Source organism: Genypterus blacodes, unplaced genomic scaffold, assembly GCF_046128005.1.
Source record: "Genypterus blacodes isolate CSIRO-AG114 ecotype Tasmania unplaced genomic scaffold, CSIRO-AGI_Gbla_v1 ptg000131l_1, whole genome shotgun sequence".
Taxonomy (NCBI): Eukaryota; Metazoa; Chordata; class Actinopteri; order Ophidiiformes; family Ophidiidae; genus Genypterus; species Genypterus blacodes.
The window spans coordinates 1,498,447-1,520,361 of NW_027466933.1; the positions used below are offsets into that span (position 1 = coordinate 1,498,447).

At 47.0% G+C, this 21,915-nt stretch overlaps 1 protein-coding gene across 1 annotated transcript in view; it reads left to right on the plus strand.

Annotated features, from left to right (window-relative positions):
* Window positions 1-19,413, plus strand: part of LOC143010830 (chymotrypsin-like elastase family member 2A) — a 46,126-nt gene extending 26,713 nt beyond the window's left edge. Inside the window, exon 8 of the mRNA XM_076163375.1 lies at window positions 19,220-19,413. Within this exon, the coding sequence (XP_076019490.1) occupies window positions 19,220-19,413 (194 nt within the window). The remainder of the gene's footprint in view (window positions 1-19,219) is intronic.
* The last annotated feature ends 2,502 nt before the right edge of the window (window positions 19,414-21,915 follow it).

A 21,915-nucleotide genomic window follows, 5' to 3' on the forward strand; every position in this document is an offset into this window, starting at 1 on the left:
TGGTGACACAAGTACAGTGAAAGGAAAAGAAACAAGCAGGCGCACACTCACACACTAAGTTAGTCATGCTGTCCTTCTCTCCACCTTTCTCTGTCCCTGTCTCAAGGAGACGCTCCTTCATTCTAAATAGCTGTCAGATGTGGAGGACGTCTATTTGTGTCCTTCATTACCCTCCTGTCTCCTTCTCTCATAATGAACGGCAGTCTTATAATAATATAATTATAGGGAGAGGACAAACTCACTCCTTCACCTCCACCACCTCTCTTTCTGCCATCTTTCCTTCCCGATAAAGACATTGACATTTCTTGCCCAAGAAGTCAATTAGTGGGGCATCGTGTTCCAGCTGTGTCAAAGCCAGAGCCACCGTCCTGACAGAGCGTCTGGCAGATAATAAATGATGACACAGAGACGCCTTTCGCTCATTTGTAATGTTAACCAGCCGGTCACTTGGCTTCCTGTCCCCCCGGCGCCTCTGAAATGAGCTCGTCTGTCCCCTTCTTGATGCATGAATGTCATGGGGAGGATTCTGCAGGCAGCGCTTTGTCACTGAGTAGATGTGAAGGCCAGGATACGGAGGAGGAAATAATTGTCTTGTATGTTGATTATATGGTTGGTGCGGCTGCATGGTGTCCTTCCATACTGCTCTCTGCAGCAAGATTGGATTTTAAATTGTTGAGAACCCAGCAGGAACCAAGTTCTAACACCTCAGGTCTGAGCAGCTCCCCTTCGCCAGAGGCAAATACAATGCCAAAGATTAAACTATGCCAATAGATATAGATGCATAATCACACAGACAGCACTTCCCTGCCTCCTACGGTCCAATTTACCTGCTGGCACCAAGACTATAGGTAGGTGGGCACACAGGGGTACACAGGTCTGTCTCAGCAATTTAGTCTAATCAGGGCCCGATTCAGCTTCAGCCAGGACACTGTGTGAGAAAAGCTCTGAGCTGTTTGCCAATCAGTGGTAGACTAGCAGCAAGAGGACACCCAGCGCTTCTGCAGGAGGCCCACAGATTCCACAATCAGTGAGGAGACGGAGAACTTTCTCTCTGCTAATGGTGATCTGGAAGGTCCACCTCAGTCAGACCACTCAGGAGGTACAAATATCAGTCTACATTTCTGCTCAGTACTGTATATGGCTTAGATTACTTACTTATTATTGGTTACGTTATCAAATTGTAATATTTGCCATACCAGATCAAATATTTGGCTCTAAATAATGTCAATTTTGGCACATTTTTATTGATATCCAGTCTATATTGACAGATTACATCGCTGTTGCTCGAAATAAATCCCAAGTGTTTATTTGATCAGGAAACATTGCGTGTGTGAGCGTCTGTGAGCTTGTGTGTGTGTTTTATGCGAGAGCCCTTTTCCATTATTATCACCGTCTAGAAAGAAGAAATCCCCACTCAGCACCTAGTGAGCCTCAAACTGCAGCCATAGCAGTGTGCTGTAATAGGAGAGAGAGAGAGAGAGTGAGCGAGCGAGGGGGAGAGAGAGAGAGACCTGGAAAAAGGGAATTTTCAGCAAATTTTAGGTAAAACATTCCTTCCTGTGTTTCCTCTGTCAGCTCTGTTTAAACATCAGGGCTCGTCTATCCCCGACCAGCAGGCCATTTGAATCTTTAAGCACGGAGAGGAGATGAAATGCATCCGCAACAAAGCCGTGGTTAATGTTTAAAGAGAAAATAATGGAAATACAATGTCAGGATCACATCAGGGAGGATCAGCAATGTGTTTTATTACCTGAGAATGCGGTTAAATAATATATAAGATGTGCATGTTTTACATCATTGTGAATATTGAAACATCAGTGTGTGAGCGCGGGCGGTGGCGACTGATGTGCTTCTACAGAGACACGTAAACAAACAAGCAAACACAATGTTGTAATGGAGGGCAGAGAGTGTTTGATAATGGGTGGAGTCCAGCGGCACACGACTCTCTGGACTAAAGGATTGTGACAGTTTTGCTTGCGTGTGTTTTTTGCGATGATGTTTCACTTATCTTAATGTATTTTCCAAACCTGCTTTTCTCTCCGCGTTCATGCGTCGACCGGCTCATCTGTGAACACGAGCGCATGAGAAATTCATGTTTCCTGGCGTTTTAAGACAAATGTACTCGCACATACTTTCTGTCCACTTCCACTAAAATCCCATGGACCCACTCATTTTTCAAGTTTAAATCCATTAGAGTTGTTGCGACCTTTACTCTTCTTTCTCTTTGTTGTGTTCATTCCTAGCCAAGCAGAACCACGTGTTAACAAACATGAGTGCTCAGTATTCTGCAGCACTGTCTGTGAGGTGTGTTCAGGAAGGTCAGGGCTGTGTGGCTGCCCTCAGGACAACACTAAAGTCACTCAAGCCTGCTTTAGTGTCAAGACACCGCGTAGCTATGACCTGTGGCGCTGAAACCCAGCAGCTTTATGCCTCTGATCACTCAGATGACGTCCTTGGCTTTGCATTTGGCACAACGCTTCACAGCATTTCAATGAAGTTGTACGTAACTGTAAAGCTGCAGTGTTTCATTAAAGCTGAGTGAGTTAGGAAGGTCTGCTGAGACTAAGGCAGACATGTAAGTGTGTATTCATAGATGAAATAGGCTGTTTTGAAAGAACACTTGACAAAAATGTAGACGGTGAAGAAGCAGCGTCCTACAGAACAGCCCTGCCTGAAGTTACAGCCCCTGGCACTAGGGGGAGCAAGTCTATCAGAATTACTCAGTACACCAGCCAGCGGTCTCAGAGCAGCAATGGGACTGACGCTATGCCAGTGCATGTGTGATGCATACTGTGGTGAATTCCTTTATAAATAGACTTTACAGTTCATCATCAGTTCAATATGGAGCTACACGGTTGATTATTTGTCTGAAATGTAAGAGACACTGTTGTTTTAATGGAAGACATCTACGTTTGACTCACGGCTGCCAAACTCTGCAGGATGTGATGCTGAGCGAGGGAGAAATCAGACCTGAGCTTTGGCTGTGAGCGTTCGGCTCTCACCAAGCCGAGCTAAAAATAAGCAGCTCTGTCCACGAACATGGAAACAGAGAAACCAAGATTGTTTCATTAGCTTTTACGGTTTGCTAAGGAAACACTAATAAGCTGAGGCTGGTAAACCATACCTGTAATTAGACGGGAGTTGGGGTCGAGCATGACATTTATTTGTCGGCTACGTAATACAAGGTTGTAGTTTGGGTTCCCACACCTTCACTGGGACGGCTCAGGGTTTCTGTTGTGAGTCTTCCTGGGCCAAGCAGAGACGCTCTCATGGTTCATAGTGGTTTGATGTCCCGTAGAGGCAACAAAGAGGAATTTAGCCCACATAGAAATATTTGCGATACTAATACAAAACAGTAATGTATCTGAATCTAACTCCCTTTTTACTTTAGAAGTCTTTTAGCTTCATAGTGGCTGTAAGTATGACACGGCCACTGTGGCTCCCTGCAGTCCCTCTTTATGGAATTGTTACCTTTAATAACGCAAAAGAAATCTCAAAGTGCTCACAACCTGCAGAGTGAGGTAAAGGAGGAAGAATGTAAATGTTAGAGGGTCTTCCTATGTGCCCCTCTTCAGCATGTGGTAGTGATTTGACTGGGAAGTGAAGGTGAGCCTCAGGTACACTCTCTCTGTCTCTGTCTCTCTGTCTCTCTCTCTCTCTCTCTCTCTCTCTCTCTCTCTCTCTCTTTCTCTCTTTCTCTCTTTCTCTCTTCTCTCTCTCTCTCTCTCTCTCTCTCTCTCTCTCTCTCTCTCTCTCTCTCTCTCTCTCTCTCTCTCTCTCTCTCTCTCTTTCTTTCTATTAATGTCTCTCTCTGACGCTGTCTCACTCCCACTCTTTTGGACCATTTCTCACCCTACCACCCACACTTCCCCTCCAGGCTCATTATGCAGCATTAGCCCCATGTTGTGAGGAGGCAAAGGTCAGGCAGTGCACACACTGGAGTGCTTCACCTGTGGCAATTGATCAAACTCGCCTTTGCCAAATTGATGATCGACTAAAACAGGGATGTGGTACAGAGCCAAACATCTTTTCGTCAGATGCTCTGGCTCTTTGCGGTACTTCCTCTTCTTTTTCTCTGTTATTTTGTTGGGGGGGGTTAGCACGCTGACCCAAACGCGAGCGGTTCTCTGCAGATGCATCCAAGGAGTCGTGACCCTTCGTGACCCTTTGCCTGGTGCGCCTCTCATGTTTATTGCTACTTTCTGGTTGCTTTCCTGAGGGTCAATATCTTTCCCTCTTTTTCTCTCTCTCTCTTTAGTTGTACATTTATTTGCCGAGCGACTGATCGAGCTCATTGGAGCGACCAAGGGACATGTCATGAGCTTGAACAAAGGCCAATAAGAGCGGCACTTCAAAGACACAAGGTACCAATACCCCTAAGGTGGCAATGGCTTCAGGGGAGCTGGGTTACTGGCTCCAGTAGTTATACCATCACGCTGGCTTTGGTTATTCAGTTCAGCCTCTCTTGGATCTTTTACTGATCAGGGAGATAAGCCTGCATCTAGATCTGGGGCAGAGCCAGTGTCTTGCACACATGGTTGATTTCTGCTCTGTAGTTCCTGTCTATTGTTCTCTGTTTGCTGTTGTTGAAATGCCAAGACATGGTAATTCATTTGTACATCTTTGTCTTTGAAAGTGTTCCAGCTGACTGGGCCGAGAAGCAGTTCATGAGAGCGGCCAGTTCAGAGGAATAACTTAAGGCGGCGTCACAGAGGCAGATCAGTCACTCATCTTTGTTAATTAACATATAAAACGTGTGGTTTAAGGAGGGAAAAGTGCCCCGTAGAACTCTGGGCCCGGTCCAAACCAATGCCGACACATGACATATCTCCCCCCAAGTGAGAGTGGTGTTAATGGGAGACCCTCGCAGGTGGAGGTCTCCTCTTACACAAACACCAGCCGGTGATTGCCTCCACTTAGGACCAGTAAAAGTAATAAATGATGACCGATCGGGCCACACTGTAAATCCCGTCCAGCCGGCCTGATGGATGGCCCGGTCTAGGTGTGGTCTGAGCCGGCCCGGCAGCTTTAACGAGTGGTGGGTTTCCTCCCCTGAGTTTGTGTCTGTCTAAGAATCACTGCAACAGGAAGTCACCGTAGAACCTTTCTTTTTTATTTGCCTGAGAGAAGAATCTTATTTTTATGTTACATTATACATTTCCCTGACTCAGTGTTCCTCATCAGGCGTTTCCCAGCTCAATGTAAATAAGTTTTGCTGAGCTGTGGTCTTGGCTTTAAACATTTTCCAGGTCGAGTTACTAAACTAACACGGGTACGAGTCCATCTGCAGGTTATACTCGGTTACATCCTGGAGCCTTATTCAGCAGACAGTTCTTCTTCAGGAGCATGTTGGATTTAGGGCTTCAGGTTTGGAGGGGACAAAGTTCTATTTTACCCAAGTAGTCCTAGAAAATAGATTTTACTTCCAGTAAATTCTTCTTGAATGTTGTCAGACAAATGTCACGTGTCACAAAAACACATTTCTATTTCTATGTGTCTGCCCTGAGCACACATGTTGTTACTACAGGGTTTACTAATACACTGTGGATACTCTGCCAGCTGATGTGTGTTTAAAGGTGTTGCTTCTTGCAGTTTATTTTTGTTCAGCTCAGTAGGTGGATACAAAGAGAGCTTAAAACAGAAAGAGAAAAAGCGTTCTCTGTGATTTAGCATGTATCCTTCTGTGTCTCTGTCTGTGTGGTCAGCATCCAAATTGTTTGGGTTGTTGTTAGACTTGGCTGCTGCTCCTCCTGTGAGGACGGTGCATGGAGCTCTTCCAGCGTGTCGTAATCTCAGTTTTACATTCAAAATCCCCCAAACAAGTTGCACAGTTTGCTGCATCTCCACAGAGCAGGATGGACGCATCACTGCAGAGAGCCGCAGCTTAGCTTAGATTGCTACAGCTTAGGCGTGAATAAGGAGTGTATGATGTGTGAAATGGATCAGGGCCAAAACGTTGCTCGGTAACATGCGAGATGGCTCGAATTAATCAAAATTAAGATTAAATTTGTCTGTCTTGGAAAAACGTTTGCGTCTGAGGTCGTCTCCATTCCTCCGTCTTTTTACTCGAGGGCAGGAAATGAAGTGCAGCTATCAGTTGTGTTACTGAATTGCAGTTTTACTCAACAAAAAGTAAATCATTTTTGTGGTCTCAATTAAAACAGAATCCCCCCTCTGCTGTAAAACCTCCACAATATTATGTTGCTTCTGCAGGGCGGAGCTATAAATCCACGCTGTCTGCTGCCATTCACTACGCCACATTAAATTCCTTCAGATCAATTAAACTTCCCGGCTCACTTTACAAGCCGCCATTCTTAATGCGGGCTGCCCCGCGCCCTTTGAGCAGGGGAGTACTCTTACAGGGTAAGTGGTGCTACGCCGGATTTATGGAGCCAACGCTCAATGAAGCGAAGGGGGGGAATGAAAAATTAGTCATATTCACATTTCATTTACTGGCAGAGCGACAGGTCCATGGGATCGACGGGCAAAAGGATGTTCTTACTCGAGTCGCAAACAGAGAGGTCAACAACACTCTGGAAGCTTCTGATTTACTCCCTTATTAATAAATGTTTAGAAAATATATAATATCATCACACAATCACAAGCCTCCTCCATGTTTGGCGGTATCACCGTCGTGCGATCTGATACTCTGAATATAACCGAAGCACTTGCAAAGTCATGGCTGCTTAGCGGAAGTACGGCGCTGCATTAGTGTGTGCGGCGAACACGCAGGCCGCATCGGTTGCTGTTTATGACCGAGACTTGTCTGGATTCCTGCCCTTGTATTTTTAGAGGAGGGATGATCTGAGGGGGGAACAGGTGGACCGTGTGGCTCTGCGAGGAGCGAGCTCGCAGATTTGCAGCTCGCTTGTCTGCGAATGTTTAAAATGCTATCAGACAGAAATATAATAACTCACGTACGCGATACAGCTTCATAAACTTTACTGTCCACTGCGAGGTGATTTTACACTCCGGCTTCACATGTTTATCTTGCACCCTCTCCATGTGTGTTTGCGTGTACACACACGTTACACTTTCACGCCGTTGCTATTTGTGTGTGTGTGTGTACAGTAAAGGTCATTCTCACTCTCTTAGTTATCTTTCACATTTACAGACCGTTAAAGCTCTAACAAGCCGTAAGACGAGACCCAACATCAATTATGCTTTTATAAGGAATACCAAAGAAAGTAGAATCAGGTGAAGCTGTTATTGTTAATAAAGTGACTTAGACCAGGTGTGTGTGTCAACATATATCGGCCTTTTTTGGGAGCCATTAAAAAAATAATTGCTGTAATGTTGCCCCCTGGCCCCCCCCCCCCCCCCCCCCCCCCCCCCCCGCAGAGACGTAAAGACTTAAGGTGCGTGCTGATGTGGAGCTAAGTAAATTCACTTTATGACGCTGCTGCGACATGTGCATCTGTGATTTCACACGCTTAATGTAAAATTTACAGTTGCGGTATCGAGTGTCAGGCGGGCTGTGGGGAAAGCTGGGGGTAACCGGAGCCCCCGGAGAACAAAGCGGGTGTTTTGGTCCGGCCCCCCCCCCTCCTCCTTCCACCGCCACCATCGCGCATGCTTCCCCGGCTGCCACCCCCTCCCCCTCCTCCCCCTCCCCTCCATACAGCTGCGGAGGTGTGAGCCGAGCACGACGGTTGGACCTTATAACCGTTAAGCAAGCAGCAAGGCGCTTCTAATGGCCACACAGCCTAATGACCAAAACACCTGGAAGCAAGAGACTTTGCTTTTCTACGAGTCCTCTTCTCCTACAGGGGCATCGGCTACATGACCGACTGACTGACCCTCCGCCTCCGGCCGGCTTTGGGAGGGTCTCATGGAGCCGTCGTGTTAGGAGAGAGGTCCACGCTCACTTAAAGTTCAAACGTGGATTAGACACGCTCGTCCCTCGGTGTCACGTTCAGTGGAAAGCCCCCCCTCCCCCTCCCCTCCCCCGCCGAGGAATTAATCCCCCGTCACCATTCTCATAGTATTGATTCAACTCGATGGAGATTATCAGCGCCGTCGTGTCATTAAGCCGCATTGTGTTCGGTATAAAGAGGCTTTGGGAGGTATTGTTTTTCAAGTCGCTCAGGTTATTCGAGAGCCATTACAGTCGGAGAGATTAATATGTGTGCGGTGCCGCTGTGTTTGTACCGTGTCTTGTCTGCGTCCATTTAAAACCTGAGATGAGCGGCGTTATAGGAAGTATTTATGGTGGAAAAGGTGCTTTCATGTTCCGCCTGGATTTCGCGGAACATTTGTAGTGTCTGTAGTAAAAAGCTGAAATACGTTTTGTGATCTTTTTTGTGTTAGTGTGTGACAGAAGTGTTTAGCCTGGAGTTAACGCTGTCAGGTTGTTTAACTACTCACTACTAAGTAACATGTTGTGTACTCCTGAGCCAGGGACTGGGCCCATAAATAAATTGTCTAGTTTTACGGGGAAGCTTGGAGATGTTAACTTCAGGTAATAGGATCAAATTTACTATTATGTTCTGAGGTTTTAATGGGTGTTTTGGTGTGACGTGCATCTTGGGAATTCTGACCTGGGAGGCCTTTAGGAGGAAATGAAAGAACTCCAGTCATTAACGGATTTGCAAGGAAGTTGGCTTGACGTTTGATTTGATTTGACCATAATAGGTGAAAGTACGATGTGTTTTGTTTCAGGACTGTTTTTGTTGTGTCAGCTGTACTGTTACATTTGAATTTCATGTTTTGGATTTTCAACGAGCGCTTTAGAACAAGCGCCTAACGATCACACACTGCCATCCTCCATGATGAACAGACTGACTACACACAGAGCTACCTGCTGTCCCGTTATAGTCTCTACACCTGGTCCTAATTCACACTCACACACACACACACACACACACACACACACACACACACACACACACACACACACACACTCCATCTTCCACCTAAGAAAACAAGCTGCTGTTATTCCACCAGTGCATTGTAAACCTGTAATAAAACCGTGGCACGGTCCCTCTGTGCATTATGGGTAATGCTCCATATACTTTAATGGCGTACGGACCAGGCCGTATATTTCTCCTTCTATGTGAGACTCACACACTTTGCTCAGGGATGAAGTTTGAGATGATCATTAATGTGTAACATCTCATGTTTTGGAGGGAAATGGACAGAAAGTTCTGTGTTGGCTCTTTATTTTGAAGTGAGTCGCAATTTGGGGAAGAAAAATCCATCAGACTCTTTTTAAACGTGAGCTCATAAAGTAAGACTTACCTTGTGTTCACTTATTACTTTGGGATTTTTTTGTAATTGAATGACTTTGTTAAATGAACCTAAGAAAGGAGAAAGGAGCTTTTTGTAGAAGTACCTATAGTTTAGGAGTCAGTCGTAGTAACTCTGGTAACTGAAGCATCTGTACCACGTCTGTTTGTCTCAAAAGAAGTTATCATTTAAACGTGTGATGTTAACAATTGACTTGTATGCTGGTTGTTTCCTTTTTCTCTTCCAAAGCACGCGTGACTAATTCTATAACACAACACGACGTGAACGCTCCGACGTGAACCATCACTTACCAATTTCATCATGGCAAAGGAAGATGCTGCAGGCTTCCCACCGCAACCGCTAAACACTGCTGCAAATTAGATCCAAATGTGGTAATAGACAACATGTAGACCCGAGTGTGGCTGCAACTCCAGATTACAGCCACACCATACCCACGATACGCGGTTAAGACGCTCGTCTGAACACCAGCGAGGACAAACATTTACTTCCCCGCCCGAGGTCACAACTCTGCTTTAGAAAGGAAAAGGATCAGACGGAGAAATGGCTTGGATGCGACTGCTGATCATTCCGGAAAATCCTCTGTATTATTATTCAGTACATAAGAGAGAGAACAACTTCATAGTTTTTGTTTTGTACCCCTAAATCTCCCCCTTCATCATGTGAAAGCCCGTTCGTACCTTTAAAGTACAGTTACAGCTACAAAACTGTGTTCACCTCAGATAAAATACCAATACTTTATTTGATTTTGTGAATAAATGATTTCTTAGTTCCAGAATCTTCGGTTAGGTTCCATTCCAGAGCCGGCCCAGCCTCCCCCTCTGCCTCGTCCCATTCCAGCTGTAAATATTTCACTCTCAAACTCTTAGAGACGCTCTTTCATTGGACCCTTAAATAAATTCTTTACCTTTCCTCTTTTCAATTTGAGGCGGTAAATTGAACTCCATCAGGCATGTGTGATCCAGCTGCTGGGTCGAGGTCAGACGGATTTTACAGCCCGATCATTACACCTGTCTGGCCTCGGCTACTCAGAAAGGAAGGAAGCAGCGTGAGTGAAAACGCCGTAACAGGAACGATCTGGTGGGGCGGGGGTCGGGGGGGGAGAAACTCCGTCGCTGTCTCAGTGTGTTTAAGGAATTCTGTGTGTTGGTGTGTGAACAAAGGCTTCTCCCGACCCGGACAGCTCTCCTTTCCCCTGCTGGACGGGGAAATGAACCCCCGTCCCCCTGAGTTCCTGCTCTGTTCTACACTGACACATACATTTAGTACACATGCACACACATCCATATTCATACATCAGCCCCACCACACACACACACACCACACACACACACATACATGTGCTCCGCTTTTGTGTATAATGAGACCCTGTTCTATTCTGGAGCATGCATTTGATCACGTTTAGTGGAAATGCATATTAAAAGTACAAACTCTTCAACCTCATGCCAGATATGCTCCAAAAAGGAACCTCTACCCCTCTCTCCCCTCCCCCCTCCCCCCTCCCCCTCTCTGCAGTGTAACAAGAAGAAGGTCAATCATTCAGACCTAAATTTGGGCGCAATGGCTTAAAGCTGTAACAGGAAATTGATGTGGAGAGAAAATGGCTAAATTGTAAACCTTTGCAATTAATCCAGCCGTGTGCGTGTGATGGAGGCGGGTGAAGTCAGCAGATCCTGAGCTCCACACGGAACCTTCTAGCTGGTGTGCTGCCTCTGCTCTGTTCCCCTCAGCTGTGGCCTGTTCACACCTCGTTGTCTCCATCCACCTCCACTCGCTGATAATCACAGAGCAGGTCCTTTCTTTCTTTTTTTTTACACTCCTTTACTTTCTCTCCCGCTGCAGCTTTGGCCAGGAAGGAGCTTTCACAACTCAACTTGTGTGGCCACCCAACAAGTGAGCCTGGCTCCAGAATCCTGCAGGAACTCTGTACAGCTAGTTCTTGAGTTTCCACAGGTTTGAGGAAATGAGAAGGAAACGAGAAGGAGAGAGAGGGAGAGAGAGAGAGAGAGAGTATATGTGTGTGTGTATTAGGCAGAGAAGCAGAGGAAAGTGAGTGAGAAGCACACCAGCCGAGAGAGAAACCTGATTTATTATCACCAAAAATCAGCTGCAGATGTCAGCTCACAGACTTTGCCTCTGCCGCCAATTACAGACACTCACGCAAACATCTCCTCAGGCCCAGTCTCCACCTTCTCACACACACACAGGCGTACACTGACCGACACTATGCTTACCTGTGAGTGCATTCACACATGTGCCCCCCTCCCCCCTCCCCCTCTCCTGGCCTCAGCAGCCACTATGAGAGCAGAAACAAAGGCCTTTCACCTACCTGGAGGACTTCCCGCTGCTTCCTGAGCCGCAGCCAGTGACGGATAATGAAGATGTCCATAAAAAGCATTAGTGGTGTGATGTCAGTGTAATATTCCCAGGAAAGTTTTCTACCCTGGAGCTTTTTTCCTCCTGCATGTTGTTCCACCGTAGCCGTGGTCATTATGGGCTATTTTCAGTCGTTACTGTAATCACTAAACCATCCTCTGGATTTAACATAAGCTGTCCATAGATTTTTGGGATTTGATTGTTTAGAGGAAGGAAGATGTGAACCTGATAATGACTCACATAAATCACGGAGGGGAATCATGCTTTTCTCATCCTCCCTCGGATATGCAGCTTTGTTTGTTCTCCTAGTGACTGCGGAGAAGTCTCCAATGTTATAGATGTGCTTGAGAGGCAGGGAGGCCTGGAGCAGACATCATCCTCCCACTGTAATCCCCCTGGGTTGAAGTCAGAGGATGACACACGGACAGCCAGCGTGGGTTTAGAGTGGAACACACACTGACTGACTGTTCTTCAAATTCAAGGTCGACTAGACGAGCGGGTGCAGAGTCGTAAGAGTCGAGCCAAGACCGCTGCATTTTTCAGATTTTATTTTTTGCTTTCATCGGCTCCATATCTGGCAAATACTGCGTAGAATCTTGTACCTCTTACCTTTGAAAGTATTACACCATCCCTCCTGTAATACATCACAGATTTAGTCGTACCCTATAAACTGACTAGAACAGACGGCTTACAGGAATCGAGTCTTGACCCCGACTCGTCATGTTTCCTGTTGAAATGGAATCAGCTGGAGGTCTCGGTATTCAGCAGCTCACTGTCCGTCTGCGGGGGTCGGACCTGCTTCTTTCCTTTCTTTCCCTCTGTCTTTCTTTCTTGCCTCCGTCTTTCTCCTACTTACGTTCCAACTGCTCTGTTATTCTTGGATCCTTCCGTACTTCCTCTGTGTTGCCCTGCAGGTTTTAATGTATGTGCCCACACACACACATCATTAATTAATATGTGTATTCTTGTGTGTTTTGCGTGGATGCTCACGGGTACGTTCTGTAGCGACAGCCTCAGCTTGTGCTCATGGTTCCTCCGCAAGGTTTCCTGCTTTGGCCGGCTCTGAAATATGCAAAACCACACACGTCTCGTCATGGTTTCTGCTCCGTAGGTGAAGCTCCACATCATTCTGAGTTAATTTCAGGGTTTATATCGTAAAAAAAACCCATATGTGAAGGTCGTCTGATTGACCGAGTCTCAGAAGTTGCGGCAGATTATGGACTTTGTGTCTTGGCACACGTATGTTGCAATCAGCCGAAGCTGTCTGGTTTGTGAGGAGATGAAGCTCAGTTATTTTCTCCTGCAGCTCAGTTGAAGGTGTTGTCTTTGTTGTTTCCCTGTTAAAACAGCTGAGGAGGCTCAGCTCTTCACTCTGGCATTTACTGAAATATTCATCGCAACATTTTAACGTGACACCGAATCAAACTACTCTGACGGGAAGCTGTCACGACAAAGAACCATCACTTTAGTTAACTTTATTATCTTTAGTTTTGTATATTCCGTGTGATCAGCAGCTTGTTGACGTATGGAAGACATTTACAACTGAGTTTAATGAATAACACACACATGCATTTATCTACACAAATGCCACCCAAAACAGAAAGGATTTGATTTGTAGTTGTTTGAGTCCAGGTCATCATGTAGAGCTGTGTTTGTCTCGCTCCTGCCTCTCATTTTGGCAGGACAGTAGCAAAGGGAAGCCAAATCAATCTATTAAAAACAAATCAAAAGGGGAACACTTGACTGTCCTTTGTGGATGTGAGTAACAGTGTGTGTGTGTGTGTGTGTGTGTGTGTGTGTGTGTGTGTGTGTGACTCAGATGTTATGATGAATGAGCGGCGCTGGTGACACACTGTTAGTGCAGCCGGGCTAATCACAGGTTAATATGTGGGTTTACACTAACTTAACGACCTGTGAGCTAAATAACAATAAAGCTCGGCCCTCATTAGTGTGTTTATGGCAACGGTTTCATTTTGATCGACGACCACAAGGTGTTCAGAGCCCCCAGCTAGGGCCGCTCGCCTCGTGTAAACACCCCAGTGTCCAACTCTCACTGACGGACTCAAGGAGTGAAAACATGTACAGGATTAAGACGATGGCGTGCGTGCGTGCGGGCGTATGTGTGTGTGATGGAGGTTAGCTGATTTATTAGCTGGGCAGGTTTTCTCATGAGTGTCAAGTCATTCTTTCCCTCCGTCTTGTTCCTCCTTCACCCTCTTGGAAGGAACAAGTTTATGAGTGTTTTTGTATCATGATCTCTCTCTCTCTTCCTCTCTCTCTCTCTCTCTCTCTCTCTCTGACTTCTTTTTCGTCCATGTTAGCCTCTCTCTGGCTACACTCCCCCTGGTGCCTTGGTAGTGTAACTGACACTCCAGGACACTCGTCTAACTCTCCAAACAAAAACTATTTCTTAACCTTACACAACCCAACATGCGGAAAACAACCAACAGAGCATTTCCTCTGTTACGATGGACTTGTTTGTTTATTTTCTCTGTATATGGAAACAGTACTCTGGGCTTTTTATTACCCCCAAAAATACACAATCAGACCTTAAACGGGATCAAGCTGAAGTTAAACAACACAAATTAAGTGAAGCCAAGGGACGGATCTTTAAAACACACACAGATCAGGTTTTTCCCCGCTCACCACAAATCTTTGCCATGTTTGTGCGACGGCGAAAAAATGACTTGAATTTATTTTTTGGGAAGATTTCAATTTAGGCCACAATTTCTGTCTTTCGTTCCCTAAATGTGAAATTGAATTCTTCCAGAGTTGAATGAGACAAATTGCACGAGTCGTTGTATTTAGCCCACGGAGAAGCGTCGAGGCTTTGACACACTTTACTCTGTCATAAACAAAGAAGCATACACAGGAATATCATGCATATATTTCTACATTATCAGCTCAGACCTTTATAATTAGTGTAACTGCAGCAGCTTCAATCAGGCCGATGCTGCCCTTATGTGCAGGAAGTTGTAAACCTCATATTTACTCAGTGCGCCCCTGTTTGCACCATTAAAGGAGGTAATAGGTAATAATGTCTGTACCCCGATTGATAACAAAGTGTGTGTGTGTGTGTGTGTGTGTGTGTGTGTGTGTGTGTGTGTGTGTGTGAGATAGTGTTTTAAAGTGTAAATGAAGCAGTCGGATCAGTTATATATCTCTCTCGCCTTCAGACCTCTGCTTGATATTATGTTTTCCCCGTCTATCACTTCTGAGACACAACCCTATACCTCCTCTCCTCATCCAGTCTTACACCCTGACACCTCATGAAATCTCATCCAGTATCACCAGCTAATGGCTCAGAGCCGTCTTGTCCCCCCCCCCCCCCCCCCCCCCCGCCCCCCCGGCTGTTTTACGGCTGGCATTTTTTACGAGACCACTGCGGGCCTTCCAGCTCCGAGAGGTCAGACGTCTCCACGGCAGCGGTCAGAACGAATGGCTGGTTTCCAAGCCGTGGCGTGATGGAGAGGATGCAGAGCTTGTAGCGTTTCCTCTCGGCCCGTCAGCGACAAGACGCACAGACGCACAGAGACAACTCGTCTCGCTGCCGTCCGCCGGCCTCGCGTATGCGACGCCGCACGGCTCATTAGAAGCTATTTCAGGGCACGGAATCATCACAGAGGACGCAGCCACACATCGCTTAGAGAAGAAAGGGATTTGTTCCTGCATAACTGGAGAAGGCAGCCAGCACTTAGCCGCCCCCAGAAGATGTGGTTGATTTCATTTTATATGGACTGAAACAATGAGTCAGGACGGGCTACCGCTGAGCTTTCAGTGTAAAAGTCAGCCGGCCCATCTGGAGGTTAGTGCGTGGGATTTGTATTAGCCGCCACTGGATATCCTCGCCGTCGTCTCCTATATGCCGCTGGAGAAGGAGACGGAGGTGAAGGAGGCGGAGTGACAACGGAGGCTTTGTAGTCCTGGAGGGGGAAAAAGAATTCTGGCTTTTGCCGTGATGCATTTTATGGGATGTCAGAGAAAACGTCATTGGACAACCCGCTCACCGCCCCGCAGTGAGAGGACATCTCTGGTTTCTATCACCAGGGACAGAGACACGTGCACAAACACGCACAAACACACACACGCAACACTATAGCTCCTGCACAACACTGCATGCATCATCATTATAAGAAACACACAAACACACACACACTTACAATCTGTCTCTCTCTCTCTCTCTCTCTCTCTCACACGCACGTACACACACACACACACACACACACACACACACACACACACAAACACTGCAGGCGGGCAGGCAAGGTCTGGGAGCAATCAAATAGCTGCAGTACCCGGCCTGTCTGAATCCTGTTTTCCTGTGCGTCTGCACCCATGTACCAGCGGTTCCTACCCAGAGCTCCAATAAAACCTCACTAATGATCCCCTCCCCCCCTCGCCCCCTTCGCCCCCTCCACACACACACACACACCCTGGCTCTGGCACCCGGCCCTGTAGATGCACAAACCGAGCGGCGCAGTTTTACGAGGCGAGCGGCCCGTCCCCTACCCGTGATGTCATCTGCAGCTCTCACCTAATCCTGCCAATCTCAAGAGAGCTGCCAGCCGGCCAGACACGGCAGAGGAACAGAGGGGGGGCGGGGGGGGTTCTACGCCCCACACACTTTTTTCACCGCTCTCTCTCTCATTTTCTATGTATGTTCGTATGACTTTTGCACGCCGTAAAGACCGAGGCCTGCACGCCGCCACACACTCTCTGGGACAGCGCGTGGATATTTTTATAAAGGGCTTTTCCCAAAATATACTGCCGGTCTAATTGCTGACACATTAACTGCCTCTCATCTGACGCAGCGAGCGGCCAGCGGACACTGACGCACTGTTTTCAAAATGACTCCATTCAAGTGGCACAGTGGGATTATAGTTACCCTCGGCACGCTCACACTCGTCCACATAGGAAGTTCTCTGACACAAACTCGCACCCCGTAAATCCTCCACCTCCTGTTATTTCTCGGGGAAAAAGGGAAATACGTGATCTATAGGTGTTCATCTGGTCGCAATGTTTATTGAAATGGAAAGAAATTCAATGAACTTGCATCCCAGTTAAGAAGTAAGGAACCTGGAATACCTCAGTGCCGTCCGGACCGCCACTTCAAACGTACAGCTTTTCCATCCCGCCGCTGTAAAACGTCTGGCTTTGGATAAACCCAAAGTAGGAACGAATTCGGCTCGGCAACAAGACACAAGAATGAAACGATAAGAAGCAGGATGCCTTCATTAGAGCATGTGTGTGTGGTGTGTGTGTGGGTCAATGTTTGTTCCACATTCAGCAGCACAGGTCAGAGTGTGATGTATGGCTGCTGTCGCCTAATCAGCTCTGGGAAATGAGCACACACACACACACACACACAAACAAACTGTTGTAGTGTTGTGTTAATGTAAGGAAACTTTCTGCTCGTGAACAAACTTTCTCGAAAAATTGTTGTCACTATTTTAAAAAGCTAATTTTTATTTATTTAAGCATATGACTTGACAAAGATGACCTGCTGACGTTCACATGCTGTGTTTCTAAATATACACATGCATGGACACACACACACACACACACACACACACACACACAGTATACAAACTGCAGCATGGGCTGCTAATTACGGAGGAAATGACCCTTCACTCATATGAAAAGTATCCAGACAATCTCTTACAACACCTATTCAATTATGTGGCATTTGTGCCCTGAAATGAATGAGTCTCTCTCTCTCTCTCTCTCTCTCTCTCTCTCTCTCTCTCGCTCTCTCTCGCTGGCTCGCTGGCTCTCTCTCTCTCTCTCTCCGTGACCACTTTAGTCTTTCATCTAGTCATAATTTGGACGATAATGTCCACAATGGACTTTAACACTTAACATGCTCGCCACAAAACAGAGGATCTGCAGCTAAAACAACTTTGAAAGTAACAGTGGCCAATAGTTTCCTAGAAGATTATAATTTTTTATTATTGTTTTTATATTACTTAACAGAGGTGAAACTTTAGTACAGTAGTAATTAAACCTGGAAAGATTTTCAGTAAAGCTTGTGTATGAAATTCCGTCTTTGAGCTGATTGAAGATCTTGCTGCCTCAGAAGCCCGATCACCTTTTCAGTCAGTCTTCTTCGTATACACTAGATTGATGTCACTGTAGAACTTCTGCTAACTGTGCTGCTAACACACACAGTATGTGAGTTTATTCAAGTTGTTCTGAGAGGGCGTCAGGGTCGGAGTGGACAGGTGAGCGAGCGGCGTCTTCCTCCTTCCTCCTTCCTCTCCTCTCGCATCTAAAAAAGAAAACAAGTTAAAAACCAATAGACGAAAAAAAAAAAAAAAACTTTCTCAGCTCCAGACCCCGGCGGGTGAACGAGAGGGAGGAGTAGACGGAGTGAGAGAGTCCATTAAAAAGAATGACGGCCAGAAAAAAAGGGAGGAAAAAAATCCCCACCGCAGCTCACAAAGCCATCGGCGGGTTAAGTGCTTGGATTTCAGTCGATGGGGGATTTGGGGGTCCCTGCGTTTTTAAGCCTCTGTCCCCAAACCTGGCCTTCATCCCACCTCCCTCCCCGCTACACTCCTCTCTTTCTCACACACACACACACACACACACACACACACAGATGTATGTCTCTCTCAGAGCTGCCGTCTCCTCCCCCTCCCCCTCCCCCAAGTCCCAGTCATCTGCCATAATCAGAACGATGATATACGGGCCCCATTAAAAGAGAGGGGCTGCTGACATGCAGGACAATAGCCCCTCACAGCGTGTCCAGGAAGCCTGCCCATCCAGGTGCACTCTCCCTTACAGCCAGAGGCCTGCCGCTCGCCCTCCTTCTCTCTCTATACCTCTCTCCCCCTCTTTCTCTCTCTCCTTCTCTATCCCCCCCTCCCTCCCCTTTCTCCCCAAACTCAGTGTGAGACCATTGAGAGGAAAAGGTAGAAACAGGAGAGGAGCAAAACGGGGAGTAAGGAGGGATTTGGAGCTCTGAGATTCAAGAATGAGGGAGGGAAGGGGAGAGAGAGTGAGGCAGTGGGGATGGAGGGCGAGCGAGGGAGCGAGGGAGAGCTCAGGTGTGTTGAAAAGACAGGACATTTGAGCAGTCGCCGATGGGAGGGAATCAGTGAGCTTGAAACAATGGTGATAATAAAAGTCTCCCCTTTCACCTCTCTGTGCCTCTCTCCCTCTCTCTCTCTCTCTTTTGCTCGCCGTGTCTACCTACCTGACCTACCGCAGCGCATCACAGGGCACAGAGGAGGGCTGCGGCGAGGGAGGGGGAGTGTGTGTGTTTGTGTTTGAGGCTCATCGGTAGGGATTTGCTGGCGGAGTGAGCCACTGACTGACCATCAGCACATCACCAGTGACAGCCGCCGGCCTGTCCATCAGCAGGTGATTTAGACCAGAGGGGGCCTGCACACACACATGCACACACGCACACACCCAAGTAAATGGGCACAAGCACCTCTGTGTTATCCTTCCGTACTCTTTTTTTCTTTTCTCCATCCATACTCAGATCCGTGATCTGTTTAATTCTGTTTATACAATTCCTATCTTCCACTATTCTTTTATATTGAGGGGCCATGCAGCTTCCTGTCCCCCCCTCATGTGCTTCTGGCCCCAGACACTGTCACCAATACTGTCGGCCACCGCAAGACCCCCAGGAGCCTCCGAGGTCCACTGCACAAATCCCCCACCAGGCCGACCGACTCTGTGAATGCACACCGACTGTCTGCTCCGGCTCGCTGTGTGGTCCCTGTGTGCCACCGCAGAGACGTGAAGGGAGGATCTCCACACCTCACACACATCCTGTCATGAGATGCTCCGTCTATTTCTGCCCCTCACCTATTCGTGAGAGTAATGGAGACGCTTAGGAGCAACTATTAAGCAGAGGAAGAAGGAGATGAAATGTGGGCCTGTCTGTGTCTTAAATGCTTGTTGAGGAAAGTGGTCAGTCCATCTCTCAACATCCCTGACTTCCTCCATCTTCATACTCAGGCTGACTCAGGAGCTCAGACAGACCAAGGTCAGCATTGGCTCAGTCTCAGACACACGCTGATGTCCAGCGCTGCTTCCCAGAGCGTTCCTTCCACGTCCAGCTCCAGGTTTGGCTTTCTTGCCTCCAGCTTCTCTGAGGTTTTCAGTCATGGCACCCTTCAGACTCTGTCTAAGCCGCTCTGCCCTCACCATTCTGCTGCACGAACCCGAGCCCTGAGAGGGAAGTGACAGCTGGTTTGGGAGATGCAGTCAACAAGGTGGTAGGAATTTTAATGGCCAGCTTTCTGCTGCCTTCTCTTCTCCTGCTGTTTTGGCACTCAAATAATGATCCTGCAGGCTTTGCTGTTTGGCACCCACCGGCTTTCTTTGCTGAGAAACGTGGTGGATGGAATAAAGGGCAAGTCCACCACACCCCCTGCCCACTCTCTGATAAAAGACAAAGTACATTTTAATTAAAGCCAAGGTGTAGTGTGTCCAGGAAAGGAGTGTGAAGAAATAGGTGGCCTTATTTACTGAGAGTTTATTCCTTTGTGTTTTCTTCAGTCCCTTACTGGAGCCTTCTGAAAGTCTCCCTGCTAGAGTGGAACACGCTTTCCATACCGGCTTAATGCACATGTGCACGTACTATGTATTGACATCTATAAATACGCCAATGTAATAGTGGAAGCGCGACAGGCCATCAACCCCCTGTGGCCGTGGTTACCCTAACCAGAGCCAGTGAGTGGTGTTACCGCGACCAATCAGAGGAGCCAATAGAGTTTGTTATTGGAGCTCTGATTCTGGAGCAGGAGTGCTGATACACTCAGCGGTAGGTAAGACTGACAAAGTCCTGGTTTGTGTGTGTGTGTGTGTGTCTCCGAGCAAGTGTGTGGCACACTCTGTTCCTATCAGGCCTCTCTCTCACTCAGTTGAAGCAGAACAGATCCTCTGGATAAACTCACCCAGTGGCAGAGAATTACCCCCCCCCCTCCCCCCCACAGCCCACACATTTATTCCTATATTGCGTGGACTCCTCCGTCCTTCCTTCCCTCCATCTCCTCTGTTTGATCTAGTGCTCAGTACATAATGGAACAAAGACAAGTGTGATTTTACTGCTTTCCTCTGATTGTGCCGTTTCATTTTGTATATATTTGGGTTTTGAGTTTCCTGTTGGCGGCAGAGAACCCGCCTGTTAGTGGAGTAATGGCCCTGTGCTTTGGCTCCATTTCCTGGCTCTGTATGAAAAGATAGATACTTTATATATACTTGGTAATCTATACTTTATTGATTACCAAGTTAGAGTAGTGGGAGACTTGACTGGTCCCACCCCAGCAACCCCACACTGACATCAGGGATGATGTCACGTCCCTCCATCAGCACATCACACACACCATGGGCAGATGTGCTTCTTTCACTCTGGTGCAAACTTGACAAAAACATTAGTTCAGGGTTCCGGCTTTTTATCGGGTGCTTTTCGTTTCATCTTACTGCTATGATTGGACAGCAGTTTGTTTGTCCGGGTTGCGAGCACCATTCCTTTAGTTGCCTCCCACCCTGCACAGGATGCTGTTCATTGCTATTGTATTTGACATTAATACTGGATTAGTGGTTTAATTTTTATTTATTTGAATATCCAAAAAGTTGGCATGAATGGGACCGACCCAGTACCCCCTCCCATCATGCCATCATTAATGATGTCACAGCCTACAGGAATATAACCACCCTAGCAACCGCCACAATGACATCATGAAGGAAGCGAGAAACCACTGACGCTCCAAAAACCATTCGCATCATGCGGAAGAAGAAGCGACCTTCGCTGTCGGCAGGAAGTCGCAATGCAAATCTCAAAACATCGGCTCGAGCCAACGAACCTCCAGAGACGTCTGGTAAGGATCTGTGAACATTATTGCTGCTTGGTTCAAACATGGATCATATGGGAGGAATTGGTCCAGGGAGGCAGGGGTTAAGGGTGATGGGGCTGGAGTTAAGGGGGTTTGGTTGCTGATGGTGTGAGGACAGTGGAGTTCATATGTTTAGAGTGGTATTTTAAAACAGGTGAGATCAGATAGGAGCAGAGGCCGTTCAGTTTGGAAATACAGCAATAATATTTTGATGGGTTTGTAGAGATTTACAAAGACGGAAAGAGTTAATATAGAGCCTAAAAACACACACACACATACATACATTCATACACATACTTTGACATACATACATACAGATCGATAGAGTAAGATCATCCCATAGACCTGGGGAATCTGCATGATGACCCCTGACCCCAGACCCACAGAGGTGTCTCTGCATCTCCTGCATACTAAAGGTCCCAGCAGCTGAGAGGCTATAAGT